This window comes from Astyanax mexicanus, chromosome 9 (genome assembly GCF_023375975.1).
Source record: "Astyanax mexicanus isolate ESR-SI-001 chromosome 9, AstMex3_surface, whole genome shotgun sequence".
Classification (NCBI taxonomy): domain Eukaryota; kingdom Metazoa; phylum Chordata; class Actinopteri; order Characiformes; family Acestrorhamphidae; genus Astyanax; species Astyanax mexicanus.
This window is the reverse complement of record NC_064416.1, coordinates 26,261,506-26,279,580: the sequence shown is the minus strand read 5'-3', so window position 1 is coordinate 26,279,580 and position 18,075 is coordinate 26,261,506. Positions and strand designations below refer to the sequence as shown.

General features: G+C 39.8%; 1 protein-coding gene and 1 long non-coding RNA gene across 4 annotated transcripts in view; one reads left to right on the top strand and one right to left on the bottom strand.

Annotated features, from left to right (window-relative positions):
* The window catches only part of gnao1a (guanine nucleotide binding protein (G protein), alpha activating activity polypeptide O, a), a 113,597-nt gene extending 103,262 nt beyond the window's left edge, over positions 1 to 10,335 (bottom strand). For 2 of the 3 annotated variants that reach the window (XM_022679724.2, XM_022679722.2), the window contains exons 1-2: positions 9,698 to 10,334; positions 9,372 to 9,414 (exon numbers count right to left, since the gene is read on the bottom strand). In XM_022679724.2, coding sequence (XP_022535445.1) covers positions 9,372 to 9,414; positions 9,698 to 9,815 — 161 coding nt within the window. In that variant the 5' untranslated portion in view covers positions 9,816 to 10,334. Of the gene's footprint in view, positions 1 to 9,371; positions 9,415 to 9,697 lie in introns of all 3 variants that reach the window. The other variant, XM_022679723.2, reaches the window with a different exon arrangement.
* Positions 10,336 to 10,522: 187 nt separating this feature from the next.
* LOC103027971 (uncharacterized) overlaps positions 10,523 to 18,075 on the top strand; it is a 30,506-nt gene continuing 22,953 nt past the window's right edge. Inside the window, exons 1-2 of the long non-coding RNA XR_455359.4 lie at positions 10,523 to 10,997; positions 12,844 to 13,046. This is a non-coding gene — a long non-coding RNA (uncharacterized LOC103027971). The remainder of the gene's footprint in view (positions 10,998 to 12,843; positions 13,047 to 18,075) is intronic.

Here is an 18,075-nt window from a genome sequence, read left to right as displayed (position 1 = left end):
TGTGTGGTCTGTTCAGGCCTCAAATCTGCTCAACTTAAACACCACATTTATTACAAAGGGGCTTCTGTCTTCTGACCCTGACCAGCCACAATGCGCTTCACCACACACACACACACTTACACTCTCACACCATGTGGACCTACCACACACACACACACAGGCAGAGAAGACTAAGAGAATGGGGGCATAAAGGTGACAAGATGAGAAAGTAGCCTAGAGTTTACAGGAGCACTTGCTCAGTTTTTGCTTGCTCACTCGCTTCACCCATCCTTTTTCATCCCTCCATTCTTTAATTCTTTAGGTGTTCTGGCATCTAGGAGCCTGCAATCCAGTGCTTAATGACAGAATGGTGAGAGCTTCAGCGAGCATTCAGTTTCATATGCTGTACATCCACACAGCTAGAGCTAGAGTGACAAAAAAGGGTGGGGTTTAATCCCCCCTTCAGTGGCTTTGCCTGTCTGAGTCTCTGAGCCAAAGCATGATGATGGATGATGCTTCACAGTTTGGACTTAGTTTTGAGTGAGAAAGAGGAGAGGAAAGAAAGCAAGTACAGAGAGAGAGAGAGAGAGAGAGAGAGAGAGAGAGAGAGAGAGAGAGAGAGAGAGAGAGAGAGAGAGAGAGAGAGAGAGAGAGAGAGAGAGAGAGAGAGAGAGAGAGAGAGAGAGAGAGTTTATTTTCACAGCTTAGCTCACGCTCCCCTCCACTCTTTTCCCTGAGTAAATGTGTATGAGATTACCGAGCAGTCAATATCTAAAGGAGAGACGAGGACAGACCCACACTGCCTGCATCCAAAATTCACCATCATCATCATCACCATCATCATCATCACCATCATCATCATCATCATCATCATCATCATCATCATCATCATCATCATCATCATCATCATCATCATCATCATCAAGCCACAGCTTATAAAATCAAGACAGCAGGATGATTAAGAAGAAAAAGAAAAAACAGCCAAGCTTAGTTTTTCTGGACTGTTATTGGCTACATATAATCACCAAAAGGCATTTCAACAATAGAAATGCTCTTTATGCTGTGGCATAAGAAATGACCTGTTATTTTACATGTAACCCTGCCGTGTAAAAAACTAAAGCCTTGCTCTCAGAGCCTCAAGGTGGAAACTTTATATTTAACTATAGTTTAGAGCCCTGATGAACAAGGTTTATGCAAAACACCAATATAGTTGAAATGCTAACACCTTAACACCAATACTGGGTGAAGATTAAACTGCAACATTAATTGCTATTGTTAAGACACTGCAATAGCAATGCTGAACAAGGCCAGTGCATCAGTTTTGATAACAGAGATGTAGTAATGCTAAAAGGGCAGTAGTAACGCCAAAGTAGAGGTGCTGTATTTTTAATTAAAATTTTATGCCTACAATATGGGTGTCTAATCTGTGTCACATTAAGGCAAAAATGAGCTTTGCATCATTTCAGCATGGTAACATATATGTAGCCTATGTACCTGTGGAGCAGTAGGCATGACAACACTATAATGCAGTACAACCAAAGTTATATTAAGTAATACATAAATCGCTATTTTTCCATGTACTGGCATATTTTTTATATTGCCAGTGCTTTATAAAGGTCTGACCAATTGTTTTACTACAAACTAGCTTATTAGTCCTGCTTAATTCATCATCATTGTGCAAAGTATGGAAAGGTATGTTCTATAGACAAAAGTGTTTTCTCTAGCCCACACCTGGCATTAGACATAATGTGAACAGGTTTAAAAACAGTTCATTTGCATCAGAGTCTTATTCTAATGTTAATACTTATCTACAGGAACTAGATGTGTTGTGTGAGCATGCATGCATATTTGCACATTTGTCACCAATGTTCACAACTGTTTGGATATAAAATATATTTTAATACCATTTTGCTAAATCTGCTACTACTAGTGCATTTTTTGCACGCAAAAATGGTGGAATAAATATTGTGGATCATGATCAATTTTGACAGTATCACCAAACCCTGCTATAAATCTTATCAAAACAAGATGGACACACCCATATGTAGGTTTTCTTTGTGTAACATTTTCAATCCTTGAAAAGCAATCCACTATTTTACTGTTATTTTACTGTTTTATTGTCCACTCATTTTTTACTGGTTTCCTTTTAAAAAACTTAGATTAAGGATAAAAAACAATCTGTTAATTAATTGTTTACAAGTATAATCAGTAGAGAGTGTTATATATTATACCTGAGTTTTACCTGTATCAATTGTTTGATTACTGCACTGTCGAAGATGCATGACTGAGGTGTATTTTGCATTAAAAAGGTGAAACTGTCGCCAATGCAAAGAGGATGCAAAAGTGCTGTCTGCTTACACACACACACACACAAATACACACACACACACACCTCTTTGTAATCATTTGACTGAATCAGGAACTCACCCATGCTACACATAACGGACAAACAAACAAATATGTTCTAGATGTGTTCTAGAAAGTTCCGGCAGCCGTGTGTCCCCGGGATAACCCACATTCCAGAGTACAGAGGAACGAAAGAGAGGGAGAGACAGACAAAAAAGAGACAGAGGTACTCACAGAAAGAAAGAAAAAGAGAGAGAAAGAGAGACTCACTCTAGCTGTCATACAGGATAGGGTCAGTTTGAGGATATTACAGTAAGGGTCTGGGAACCGAACACATGAGAGCCGTTTGTTCTTCCTCAGCTTAATCAAATCCAATCACGTCAACTGGGGCGCACATGAAACCCCCTCAATTAGGCGAGGGGGTGGGGTGGAGTGAAGGGGAGCAAGCGAGGGCATCAGAGCGCAGCGTTTGTTTGGTAATGCTGTACTGACAGCAGTCCAGTATTTCACCACGCTGCATGTTGCATCACTGCTCCTTCCTCCTCGGTTTCTACATAATGACTCAGAGTTTCCCTTCATACACACACACACACAGGTAGAGAGAAGAGCCAGAGCAGTGTGTGTGTGAAGTTTGTGGCCATATCTTCCTTCATTTGAAGAGCACTTACTAGAGTGAGGCCCAAAAGTCATGACACTGTGCTACTTTCACCTTCTACGCTGTTGTGGTTACAGACATGCCACCTTCTGAGAAACGCATTTCCTCTTACAGGAGAAACAGAAAGAGTGGAGTACACACAGTCAAACAACCACTGGTCAGCGGCACAAATAAAACAGCCCTAACACACACAGTCAGACGCACACACATACATAAATACACTCTTTTAAACTCCTGGAGATATTTCCCAGGAGACTTGCGATGTTAAACTAAGTTTGAAGAGTTGAATTAAATTAGGGTTGGAGCAGAGGTGTTTACTGATCACTCTTGACATTAATTAAGCAAAAGTAGGGCTGGGCAAGCTATGGGCAAGGCATATCTACGTTCAATACAATATGCACGTACAAGTGGGTCAAAAATATAATAAGTACATTTTGCAGTTTATATTCTTATGATATTCTTGTTGTACGATTACTAAAACAAATCTGTGGCCAATTTTTTTGTAAGAGCCATAATGAGAAAGCAGTGGTGATTCAAATAATCAGCTTTAAATTAAAATTAGATCTGAAAAAAAAAGAAAAAAAAACACCAAACAGTGGGAAGATTTTTTTTTCACCCAAAATAATAATTTATGCCGTAAAATCTATTTCTAATTTAAGAGTCTCCTTCATTATTAGGTCAATACTCAGACAACTGAGTTCTCTGTTCTGCTCAGCATTGCTAAAGTTCATAGATATTAAGCTCTAATATAAACACACATGGAAACATGCATTATCCCTAATGTGAGCTGAGGGAGCAGATATCCATTGGCCTGCACATGGATGCGGGCTGAACAGCTGGGCCCATCTCCTCATGGCCTGAGCTGTTTCAATTAGCCTGATGCAGTGCAGGCCCGGCGTTTAAAACATGGACATATTGTAGAATCCACTTTATGAAAATAAACACTTTAAATCCTGGCGCAGTGTTCCAAAAAAGGGCACCGGAGGTCAGCTTTTAAAGGATAAAATATCTAGCAGGCCTGGATTACTGTTCGCAGGCAAAGGACACACAGATCAGAGAGCAGAAATGAGCCTATATTGGCTTAAACTCTTTACGAGATAGAGGCCTGATCTGAAATCTGATGATTTGATTAGACATATGGTTGTCACATGACAGCAGTGCTAAAAATGAAGAGAATAGGCTTTTCTTTTTTGTTTTTTTTGGTACAGTGTCTTGCGATCATACCCAGCTGGTGCGGTTAAATCTCTGCCATTCATGGCAAATGAGAAGGGAGGGTGTTCTCAAGGGTTCACCACAGAACTGTTCTGCCCCCACCTTACACTCTCTAACCCTCTACACACACACATTTCTCTCTAACTCACACACACACACACACACACACACACACACACACACACACACACACACACACACACACACACACACACACACAAGCACAATCACAGCCCACTCCCTCAGGAATAAAAGCTGGATGCAATTCTCAGAACAGCATCATGAGGGAGGGAAAGCATTAGGTAAGAATTCAAAGCCAATGAGAATGGAACTGTGTGTGTGTGTGTGTGTGTGTAGTGAAGTGATCAGTGCATTTCTGGCTATTCAGAAGGTTATACAGACTTACACTCTTGCCATAAAATGAGCGAATGAAGCCAACACCAGCGTGTTGCCTGCAATTTTGAGTACACTACAATCACTGGATTTACCATCACTCACACGTCACACAGACATCACTGCATGTAGGGTTGGGCAATATGACGACATGTCATCACAACTGTGATAAATTACAGCATGAAACACCATACACTCATCTGCAGATCCTGTAAATGAAGGCTATGTATTGGCATAAACTATTTTTTTTAGATCAGAAAAAACTTTCATAGTATAAAAGCTATCAACATATGTTTACAATTCAAGTTAAAACATTTAGACAAAATGCACCAATGTCTGCCAACAACATTTGCAAAACTGAATTGATTAGAATTGCAAATTATACAGTAATACTTTAATATATCGATTTATTCTTACACCTCTACTGTTCATTGTGGAGTACTGACAATGTTATTAGAACACATATACCAGTACTTTTAATAAAAAAAAAAAAATACTGTGTTTTTGAGAATCAATACAGTATTATAAAACATATCATGATAAATGAATACCTACTCCCTTACTGTCTATGCTATACTCCATGAACATTATTTGTACAGTATAAAGCAGAAAAGTAACCACCGCAAATGTTTACATGTAAACTACTATTTAAAAGCAATACTGTGTTTGAGAATCAATAGAGTATTAAGAAACAAATTGAACTCTCGATCTAATTACTTATTGTATAAGTGACATTTTAATGTTGCTTATAGGAGTTAATAATTTGTCTGGGTCTTTGTTTTAAAAGGTTAATTCAACCCAAGTCATCATGTTGAATCTCAAAATTAATTAACAACATAAGGTGAGGTAATTCTGTACTTTTAGAATTGTAAACTGCTGCTCATTTCATATTCATCAGCTTTGGACCAGTTTCAGGGAGTCTTCAGGTATTAATATTTTACCCTTTACTACATCAGGCCAAAAAAAAAACACACACACACACACACTTCACAGTCTCATCCTCCTACTCACCACTTATCTATCACTCAGATTTCACTGATACAATCCAATCACTAGCCTCTGACGTTTGATCAGCAGAGATACAGGCACACAAACAAGATCACTCATGTTCTCAAACAACACAACAGCCACACCCTTTCAGCCAATCAGCATTCCCTGGACGACATTACATAATGCTGTCTACTCTTATTTGAGCATTTCTGAAGTCACTCCACAAATGTGTCTCCACAAATGCAATCATCTGCCTATGCTTCTAAAGACTACCATCCAGTCCTTTAACACAGCTAAATGCACTGGTTAGATTATTCTAGCAAAAGTAGATTCAAGTGTTAACTCAACACACCCAGAAAGCTCCTGTGATGTACAAGGCAGATATGATGTAATGGTCTTAAACAAGATGAAAGGATTTCTCAATTCTGTTTTCCGGATGTCAGACATTTTCCGCTCTCCTATTTGAGGCGGTACCATCCTAAGATCCTCAAAACATCATGGAAGAGTGGAAAAATGGGTGATGATGACTCCCAATCAGTAAAAATTTCTCTACAGCCAGTCAGTCTTCAGTCTGGATGCAGGTACTAAATAATGACAAGAGCTTACTGACACTCACATATTCCATAACTACCATTCTCCTTTTCTTCCAAACAAAAATAGAATGTTCTGCACACCCATGAGACACAAAACACTCAATAAAACTGCACATTAAATTACTAGCAAGACAGAAGCAGTCTTTCTTTTAAAAATCGTAAACTGATTAATACATTGCAGGGATCATATGCGCTTGTGGAGGAGTAACTTTATCAGCAACAGTCTTTAATATACCACAACTTATTACATGCAGAGGTTCTACTGTGTGTGAATTAACATTTTTATTAGCTTGTTAATAATTCTTATATTCAAACTTATTTAAACTATTCTGTTTGATAATTTAAGGTGGAATGGAAATTGAAACACTAAGAAATTAAATGAAAATAAGACAATGACATAGGGGTACATATAAGTAGACTGACAGAGCCAGCAGACAGAGTTAAAAACTTAACGGGCTAGTTAGAGTTAAATAGAGATGTAGATAGATAGAAAAATACACAAATAGATAGAAAGAATGGCAGACAGACACATTACAGAGAGGCAGAGATATACAGAATTAAAGAACAGATGGATGGAGAAGACTGACTGACAGATAAAAATATAGATGTGTGGATTGACATAGATAGATAGATAGATAGATAGATAGATAGATAGATAGATAGATAGATAGATAGATAGATAGATAGATAGATAGATAGATAGATAGATAGATAGATAGAATTCCATTACATTATATTCCATTGACATTAAGTCAGAAATGGATTAAGCAACGTGTATAGATAGACAAATAGAAAGTAGATAGATAGATGGATAGATAGATAAAATTGACAGATAAGACAATTTAGAACTAAACAGACAGACAGATAGATGGGGCAAGATACATAGACGGACAGAGAAGCAGACAGGCAGACAGCCTGACAGACAGGTAGACAAACAGCGCGCCGGAAGGAAAATCCACTCCGTGCTTTTCTCGAACCGCTCCAATTCCGGAAAGTGCCGAGCGGAGCCGATCAGAGCCGAGCGTTGGCCTCTGCTGGGCGCTGTCCACCACCGACAGCGCCTGAAATCCTCACACTCAGTAAAGCGGCATAAAGCACAGGAGCAGCATCACACAACACACCCGAATCACAAACACACACACCAAACACCTAACACACATACACACACAGGGGGGAGCGCTGAAACACGGGTATAAAACGCCCCCGTTTGTCGCGGTCTAGAGGGATTCAGATCCGAGTGGAAAATGGTAGGTTTATCTTAACACTCGAGACTCGGGGCAGAGCGCTAAGCCGAGCCGCTATATCCGCACAATCACAGCACCCTAAACATCTACCAGCCAGACATCTGAACACAACGATACACTGCCGCGATCTGACCGTCCACCTTCCAGCTCACTGCGCTACACAGGATTTATAATGTGCACTGGACACGCCACGGTAATGCAGCAGCAGCACAGCATTAACAGGCCCGTATATGACAGAGAAAAAGAGCACGACTGGACGGCTCTTCTGTATATATAAAGAGCTGGGGGCTAGTGCACTGTACACGCACAAAACGCGATCTGTGCGGGGCTCAGTTTGGGTGTGATAGCTGCGTGAAAAATAAAAATGGCCGAGTGAACACCAAGTTAGGGTGTTAGCTAGCTACCATCCCCCTCCCACCTCCACCGCCCCCCAGCCTTGCCACCACCTCCCCACCCCCATTTCTCTCTGTGTGTGCATGATTCGCTCAAATCATAGCTAACGCTACATAACCCACAACCCACAATCACTAGAAGGCCTGCTGCTGTACGGTTCACCTTGAATATGGAAGCCAATCATAGCAACTATACATAGATAACGTTACACAGAATTATGATGAGGATCTTGTCAATTACATACCACAGTGAGTTCTGCTCCAATTAAACTAACGTTAAATGAGAGCAAAACTGTAATAATGCAATGTACAGTCAGAAAGGGCTTTAGGCTGTTGAATACACAAGCTAATGCATCAAAAATAGTAGTTAACCTAGCTAGGATAAATCTCAGCAATAGACTAGCTAGCAAGCTAACTAGCTAAGAAGCCTCTCTGTGTGATATCAGGCTACAGAACGAGGCACACGCACACACACCTACCCACCCTGTCTTTTACACAAAACGCAAAAAGCTTAAACATGACGAGAAAGGCATGGCCATATAGCTAATTAGCTAGCTAAAATGTACATCATTTAAATGAACTTCTAGCTAGTAAGCTAACTAGCTAGGTCAGCTAGGTTAGGTTAGCTAACCTAGCTAACCTATCTAGCTACCCACCCTGTATTTTACATAAAACGCAAAAAGCTTGAAAAGGAACAGAAAGACATGGCCATATAGCTAACCTAGTCAGCTAAAGTGTACAAATACTAGCTCCTAGCTAGTAGAATAGTTTAGCTAACCTAGCTAAGCTAGCGTTTGTACAGCAGAATGGTGTGGCCCCGAGATAATAATGTACAGGCTGCAGTAGTTACATAGTTAGCTAAAGGGATGGACAATTATTTAATATCAACATACATATAAAGAAAATGTGTCAATAATGGTGGTATGATGATTTTAAATAACTAGATTAGCTAGCTACATGTCTAGCATTTTAATATATAGGGTTAAGCTATCGTTGGATAATTTACTGCATCTGTCACTGACGTTCATTAACTACAGAAATAGGCAAATCCATTTTTCATGAGTTCACAGGTTCCATAGCTAGCTAACGTTACGTTTTATGTATTTGTTTTCTGTGGCTTTTAACTGCTTGTATAGACTGAAATGTTGTCACTCATTGAGACCAAAGACAAAAATTTGGCCATATCGCCCAACCCTAACTCTGTTGGTTACAGTGAGTGAGAGCGGCTCGGCTTCAGCACCATGTTATACCGAACAGCACGACCGACCGCAGCCAGGCAGGCGTTTCCTCCCCCCAAACCGAGCCGAGCAGGCGCGTCGATCGGTTAGCTAACTAGCTAGTTAACCTAGTACATACAGTGAATGTGTGACATTCTTCATAATATGGCGGACCTTAGCTAGCTAACCTAGGCAAGCTACTAAAAAATGTTTGCGTGCATGTAGGCTAGCTAACTAGCTTTTTTTTGCGTGACTGTGTGTGTATATGCTTGTGTGTGCGCGCGCATGCTCGCGTCCAAGACACACACACTTTAAAAACCGAGAAATCTGATTTACACCATGGCACTTACTTCATTTGTTTCACGATGGTGCTTTTACCAGACTCCCCAGCTCCTGTAAGACACAAGAGACAGGAGGGAATCAGGACTGTAGTTATATGGTAATATTATAAAAAAAAAAAAACATGAAATCAGGATAAATCCTAAAATTATAAACGTGTAGCCGCATATAGAGAACGATATGTAACTTAGCTAGGTGAGGTTAATTATGTTAACGTCAGATTGATCTCTGAGCAAAGACTAAAGATTAGAGACTAGGTCCACTCCCTCCCACCCTCCCACCCATCCATCCACCCAGTAAAGAGGGAGAAAAGAGAAGGTGCGTTAACCAGCCTTACCCAGCAGCAGCAGTTTGACATCCTTGGCCGCAGTGATTCCATCCTCTTTCAGGTTTTTCTCGATGGCTTTGCTCCTATCCAGAGCCGCTCTCTCTTCGGCGCTCAGTGTACATCCCATGACTAGGCGGACCGCAGGCTCTTTCTTTCAGCTCCGAAACCGGCGAGAAGCGACGTGCGAGGGGGGGAAGCGAGCGAGCACTCCGTGGTTTATTTTTTATTTCACCTCGAGATTTCTTCCCTATCTATCTCCTCTACCTTTCTCTCCTAGCGCTCTCTCTCTCTCTCTTTCTCTCTCTTTCTCTCCCTCTTTCTCTCTCTCTCACTCACACTCTCTCTTTCACTCGCTCACTCACAACGACGGCTCTAGCTATAGCATTAAAAGAAGCAGAAAAATCCCGCAAAACGACACGAAGACACGCAGCCTGGTGGAGATAACCTAACCTAGCTGTATAAGGAGCTGCTTCTGCTGCTGCTGTAGGTGAACCGGCTCGGCTCTCCGTCTCTCTTGGTCGTGTCGGTGGTTCCTCGGGCGGAGGGGGAGCGGTGGAGGGGAGGGGGTCTATCTATCTAGCTCTATCTGTCCTTTTCTACTGGGCGGCGGCGGCAGCAGCGGCGGTAGTGGCGGTGGAGGCGGAGGCGAAGACGGCGACGGCTGCTAGCATCGTTTAGCTCTGCTCACAATGGAGGGTCAGCGAGGAGAGAGAGAGAGCGCGCGAGCGAGAGAGCGAGCGGGAGCGCGCGCGCCGAGCACGTTAGTTACGTGTTTTTTTTTTGTTTTTTTTTTAACCTCCCCTTGCTTTTTCCCGCCCGTTTTCCGACAAGCCCCGCCTCCCCCGTGCTGTGATTGGACAGCGGTTTAAGCGTCGGGATTGGCTGGTCTTTCTTTCACACTAATATGTATAGCTGAGCCAGGCTTTGACATTTGCTTGTCAGAGCAGACAGCCAATCGTATAGCTCAGAAAACCGAGAAGAATAACCAATCAGAAAAAGGCAAAGGATAGAGCGAGAAAAATGAAAAACGAAAACAGGTGGGAAACGAAAAAACCGTATCCTCCACAGTGACGTCAGAACTGAAGAGCGAGCGCGAGCAGCATCCCCGTTCGTTAAATAAACGCTAAGCTAAAAATCCTGCACCAAGGTTTTCTTCTGTACAAAGATACAGAAGAAGAAAAAATTAGCCCCTCAAGCCCCACAGATTCGCAGTAAGGAGCATTGTGTTCACTAGCTGGTCACTAAATCAACGCGTTTGACCGATTTAGAGCGAAAGAGCGACTGAGAGGAAGAGAGGAATCACGACAAGGTGTGGCCAACAGCAGAGCTAATGCTAATGACCTGCAAAATCAACACACGAAACAAACAAATAAATAAATAAATCCGAGCAAAAGCGTCAAATTCAACAGCTGGCCATCTTGCCTTCGTCACATCCTCCCTCCACTCTCATGTGAGGCAGCGTTTAAATGTCAGCATGCTTTCTGAAATACAGACACTTCAGCTGTGGTGGTGAAAGTGAAACAGCTTATAGTAATAAAAGAACGAATATGTATGTATTATTTTACAGGACTCAGACACACAGTTTGCAGACAATTAGGTGAAGTTAGTTTAAAGGACCAATATGTAGTATTTGTATTTTCACCACTAACCCAATAAATTATATCTGTGGCATCACATGTTAAGGAAAAAATCCTTAAAGTTAAATCACTGGCCTATCTTTACAGCAGTGCTTTAGCTTGGTTCGATAATCTATTCTTTGCTGAATTGTCCAAGATAAAATTGAAATCTGTTTCTTTTTCTGATGCAGATATTATCTTATGTACAAGTGTTTACTCCTGTGGCTTTAAAACCCACAGACTTCTTTTCCATTTCAGCTGAAGCACCAAAACAACACAGTCTGTCTGTAGCTTTGCAGTACTGTTTTAAAAAATATCTGAATTTGTGTGGACAGGCCTTGTCTGTGGGGACTATTACTTGTACAAAGTCCTGCATATATTTGTCCAATATTTTAATTAAATCAAATTTAAAGTATTTCACACGTTTCACATCCACAATCTTGTTAAAACTCAGGCAAAACAGTGTCTCAGGCAAACATAGATTTTTTAGAGGTACACTTAAAATAGAGGGATGTAAAATCGACTGTAACCACTATATTAACCATCATTGCTTAATGTGTAGTTTGAGTGTTGTATGGGCATTTTCTTTATAACATTCATAAACTATTGCTAATAGTTTGTCTCATTTGCTATCTAGCTAAATTTTCTTTTTCAACATAAATGGTGCAACAGATGACAGGGGCTACAGCATTTAAGATGGAAATAGGGAAAGAAAAGCAAATAAAAACTAATTACAGGGGAAGGGGAGGAGTTACACTTAGAAACAGGGGCTAGGGGTACATATTAGAAATTGGATTGGGCCACAGTGTGCTGCTGCCTCTATGCAAGTAAAAATTGGCATAACGTTGGAAACTTTGGACACTTTAAGGGTTTACATTAGCAAATAAACTTACACAGTACAACTGATTTTGTTTGTTAATCGGGTGCATCTAAAAAAAATTATATAATCAAAAACTTAAACAAATTCAACAATTTAGAGCAGCACTTCATGCTTTCCTCCAATGACAAGCTTTATAGAGATGCAGCTTTCATTTCCCAACAGGACAAGAAAAGCTCAAATACCTCCAGGTCAGTTCCAACACCAAAGCTATTTTAATAAATGTTCACAATTGACAAAAAAAATCTGGGGTCAAATATAGTCCATAAATATAGCACTCTGCTAACTAGTAAACGCTTGCCCCTTAAATATCAGTCCCAAACACAAAATTGATCCTGACTCTCAGCACTACAGTAAGGTCTGTAAAGCCCCCAACAGTTTGACTGGCTCACAACAGCTTCAATTTGGTAGATTCTTCTACAGGTGACTCTACCTGCCCTTTAAACCTGTAGCCCCGCCTCTTCTCTAATTAGACCATACCAATGTTACAGGTAGGGGTAACTGTAAAGTATACACACATACATACATACACACACACACACACATATTAATGTCAGCATTATTTACAGCTGTACATACTTTAAGACATGTCTCTGAATGGTAAGCATTATCACATATTTTTTGTACCTTTAACTCTAACTTAAATCTTTTCATTCCCACAGGTGTTCCAGAAAGGAGTTCCCTCCCATCCTGTAGTAAATCCGGACCCCCGAAGAATCTTCAAGAACCGGAGCTAAATGGCCGCCATTTCCTTAGGAATCCCCAAGGATAACCAGATGCACCTGTAGCAAGGTTCTTACACCACAATCTGGGGAGGAGGCGGTGGGACAGACAGCTCCCTCCAATAAATTAAAATCAGCCTAAGGTACTTTTTTTTTTTTTTTTTTTTTTTTTTTTTTTAGCATTTTGCATGCTTGCTGTAGTTAAGTACATATTGTTCATTTAAATGTCAGCCTGCTTTTTGGAATCAAGCCAGTTCTGCAGTGTAGAAAGTGAAACATCTAAAAACATATCTGCAATGAATGTTTCACATGACCCAGTTACACAGTTTGCAGATAATGAGTGAAAGAAAGGTTAAAATAAACATTTGACACCCTGATTCAGAGCAAAAGCTGAATGCAGTTCAGAAGAATAGGAAACTTTGGTTAATCACCTCACATTACGCTGAACGTTTCACATTGTACTGGCCCTGACACCCACATTAAACACCTGACTGCTAACTGCTGACTGCTTATTAAGTTTTCAGGGCCTTTCTGGAGCGAGGTATTCCGTTTTTGCAAGACACTGCAATAAAAGTGATGAAATTACTAAAACGAAGATCATTATTTTTCTGTCGTTTGCAAACCTTGCTAAAAACATCAAAATGACTGATTGGTGAGGTTATTCGGTCCAGACAATGACAAACATTTGAATGCAATTAATAAAATGGATCCATATGAGTTGTCTCTGTGATCCAGCCTGGCTTCCTATGAATAAGAATAAACAGTACATCAGTGTTTTCCATTTCTGGACTTTAATAGATATTTAATAGAGCAGGATTTTTCTTTGTTTAGCCAGATAACTTAAGTTCAAAGTTAAGCCCAATAAGTTTGTACCCAGAATCTGCACAGCAGAGACCAAAGACGGTTCTAGACTCACCTCCTTAATTGTTAGATCCCCACACTTCTCACAGAACAGGTGTTCTAGGGCCAATTCCATTTTGCCCCTTCTCTCTACCAATTAGCCCAAAAAAATGCAAATACCTCACTTCAGTTCTTTGTCACCAAGAGCTTTAAAAAAGAGTGGATGAGAAAGAATAATTCTTCAGCATTCAGCTTCACCTCTCAAAATGTGTACAGGTTTGGGTGTTCTCAAATCGTCCCCTTAAGTATCACTTCATGATTAATGTACTTTATATACTGCTATCCCAATATTCTTTATATGCTTTTGGAATGTCAGGCATATACTTTTTATTTTAGACCAAAACAAGTATGTCAGCCAGTCAAGTATGTTACCACTCAAGACTTTTAATCTTCACTTTATATAAAAGTGAGGAATAAAGTGGTGGCCCAATCATTGGGAGATTTTGAGTACAGTCTCCTCTAAGTGTGATCAGCATTCCAATTACAATGTGTTAGCCATAGTTTGAGAATATGAACATTAATAGGCTGACTTCACGTGCCTTAGAGGAGGTGATGATAGCATCATGATAGAATCATGTGATCAGGAAAGTCCATGCTGGTGTAAAAACCTGACGATGATGAAATCTGGGGGAAAATCCGGGAGAAATCTCTTTACTCTGACTGAAAGTAGACAATGCAAAGGCATCCTGCACTGTACAAAACCATAGGCTTAAAAGTATGAATCTTATATTCACAGTAAAACCGCCAAAATAGGTTGTATGTCTTTGTGCTCATTTCTTTATGGCAATGAATAAATATATACTGTATGTTAAAAGCAGTATATTATGGGTCCAGATTGAGGCCTCAGTTAAATGGCGTTAAAATTAGCAGTTTTTTGAAAGAGGTGCATATTTGCCCTTTCCACAGAAATGCAGTAACAGTCTAAATTTATTTTAAAATAAAAGAAAATTATAGTATAACCTGCTGAGGCCTTTTAATTCCTTTATTTATTTCCCCTTCAAACACAGGAAGTGGTACATAATTTTTGTTTAAAGCTGACTGGTGGAAACCCCCAATTCTTTTTTAAAAAATCATGTGTTAGGCTACATGCTGAGCATGTTTACATACACTGAGGACAACTGCTTAGATGCTTAACAGATTTGGATACATAAAACTCTAAATTAGGCCAAAGGTTTGGAAGCAAACCTAGTCAGAGTGGAGAGGAGAGGGGAGTGTGTATATGTGTGTGTGAGATGATTGAATTTAGCAGTGGATCTCCACCCACGCTCCATTACAAAGCAGTCAGCCTGAGCTTGTACTTTGACAGATAATGCCCATCAGCATGCATCTAAACTGTGTACAGCACTTACACAAACACACACACACACAGTCCTGTGCATATTTAAATATTCCTCAAATTTCATAGCCTTCATATCCATCTGAAGTGCAGCTAAATAGGGAGACTACAGCCTGCAGCGTGCATTGTTTTTTAGACTGAAGTGAGTCTGACCGTGTTGAGCGAAGTCTTGAAGAAGTGTTCATTTGCCTCACTGGCATGGAGAAGAAGGCGCACAAACACACTTTTGATTTCAGGTCTCACTCGCAGAAGCTGAAACTGAAATTTGACTGAAGCTAATCTGAAAAAGCACCATGCAACCAAATGACTAAAAAAACACTAGTGAGTTTCAATAACGTATCTTTGTGGAAAGGTTTCAGGGACTAAACGCGTGAGAAAAATATATTTTTAATTTTTAATGGGTGCGTTTACACCCATAACCATGCCTCCGCTGCGCTACCGCTTACCAATTAATGCAGCCAAGAGAGCAAAGAGCAGGACACAATTGTCCAAATATTCCTATCCAAAAAAAAAGAAATTTTGTTTTTGAAGCATGATAGCTACAATGCTAACAGACAGACGCAACATGTTTTGCACTGGTAAGCAGCAATGCTAACAGCTGGCCTCGGCAAGAATAGAGTCACAATGTTAGCAGACATAGCAGCAGGGCTCAGATGGTCAGAAGCAGGATAAATGTGCTGCTAACAGCCTGCCTTGATAGGGTTTGAGCCATAATGCTGACAGACACAGCAGCCAGAAAAGGAATGTGTGGAGCAGGTTAGCCACAGTGCTACCAGTCAGAAGAAAGGCAAACGTAAAATGAGAAGGTCAGGCATACTTTGAGTAAATATTATGGCATTACATACATTCATTTACAAAGGTCACAGAGTTGTCCCAGTTTTATAGAGGGCCAAGCCTGCAAGAAAAAAAAATACTAAATAAATCAAAAAAGCAAAAACAAAAAGAAAAAAGTGAAGTGTGATAATTAGAATTATAAATACATTTATATATGACATTAAACCAATAACAGAAATATTACTAAAATAATAATAATAAAGACCAGGCTTTTGTTTGTAACTGGTTTCAGATGCACTAAGCCGGTCTTTGTTGAGCAAGGTGGTCATCCAAAACAAACATTATACTGGTAAACCAGCTGGTTACCCAGCACTTGACCAGCACTAAATTTGTTAGATTTGATGTTTGTCATGCTGGCCAACTACAGTAATTGTCATCCAGCCCAGTCAAGCTTAGTCATACTGGTTATTTAGCTTGGTCCAGCTGGTTATGGTTGTAAACCAGCTATCAAACGTATTAAATATTATTACATTTTAATGTTATTGGTTGTAAACCAGCTATCAAACGTATTAAACGTATTAAATATTATTACATTTTAATGTTATCCAATATTCATTTTAAAATATTTTTTTACTCATTAACTAACTTTTTACTTTTACTTTTTTAATTAATTAAATATTTACTTTTACTGTACATATACATTTTAATGTATTTATACTTTAAGCTGCTCACCTTGATCAATTGGATAAATATACTGTATTAATTTGAGCTTCAGTGTAAAAGTATGACTGTCAAATTATGTGACTGTAGACAAAACAGCTGTTCTGCCAACTATATACAGGCAAAATAGCCTTCTGTTGACTAGGTAAATTACTCGTATGTTTCTCTAATTCACTGTTTTGTTTACACTATTACCCTTTTAGACAAACTCAACGATGGTAAAAACTTTACCATTTATCTTTTTTTTTTTTTTTTTGGTAGACTTGGACCTCCATACATTTTAGCTGTTAACAGTAGGGGGGAACCAGCAACCAGCACATTGTTCAACCAGATCAACAGATGGACCGGACATGAGGTCAAAAAGTCAGAGCAGGTCATGCACCCCATGTAAACTACAATTTATGGGTGGCTCAATTATAGTGTTCATTTGCATTAGTTCACCCTATTCACTTGTAAAGATGCCACTAGGGAGTTAAACAGAGGAAGAAGTACAGGTTCTCTGGTGGGCTGCCACAGAAAAATCCCCTTTTGGTTCACTAAAAAGAAAAAAGATCATTTAAGTACCTTAACACATATGATGCATGCCAGTTTTTACCAGACTTGTTTTAAATCCATATGCACATGTGAAAAATCATTTAGCCACATTTGTGACTTTTGTACTTTAAGTTTGTATTTTCTGTTGCTACAACACTGAAATGACTATGAGGGAAAATGAGAACTTGTCCATTCACCGACACACCGGAAGCACCGTACCAGTAGAAAAGGAAGCTACTGTGGGTCAAACAGGCCAGGAAGCTCAGCAGCAGGCTTTCCTCAGCACAGCTTGCACAAGACAGGCATCTGATATGATGCAACAGTCAGAGGAAACCGTGCAAGCACAGAACCCGTGCATGAACATGAGAGATCGAGCAGAAAAGAGAGTGGCCTTGTTAAAACCACAACGGTTCAGTTTTGCTTATAGTGTTATCGCACTCTGTGACTTGTAGAAGTGCCACTATTTGGTTTGGGGCTGCATGAAGGTGCACTCAGTGAGACCAGGTGGTTAATTTATCTCTGTGCTTTTCTCACTAAAGAAGCAGGTCCATCTTTAACCTGGTTCAAGCCTGAAGCATTGAGCGTTGAGGGTGTCTACCTGCATTTATAAATCTGTTCATAATTTGATTACTGCAGTTATCTGATTATTATTTAAGTAGTCATGTAAACAGTATACTCTGATTAAATAGTTCAGAGTGAGGTCTAATAGGCAGATTTATAATATAATTTTAATCTGATATAGAGAGCTGGGTTTTAGCTTAGTAATGGTATTTCTCAGTCTGCGCAGGAAAACAGACCGTGGTATTGTAAATAAGTGAGCAGCGTTTAATACAACATACATAATGCTGAAACTAAAGGATTAAAGGAAAAAATCTTCATCTTCTAGCTGATGTTTGTTCACATTGTGT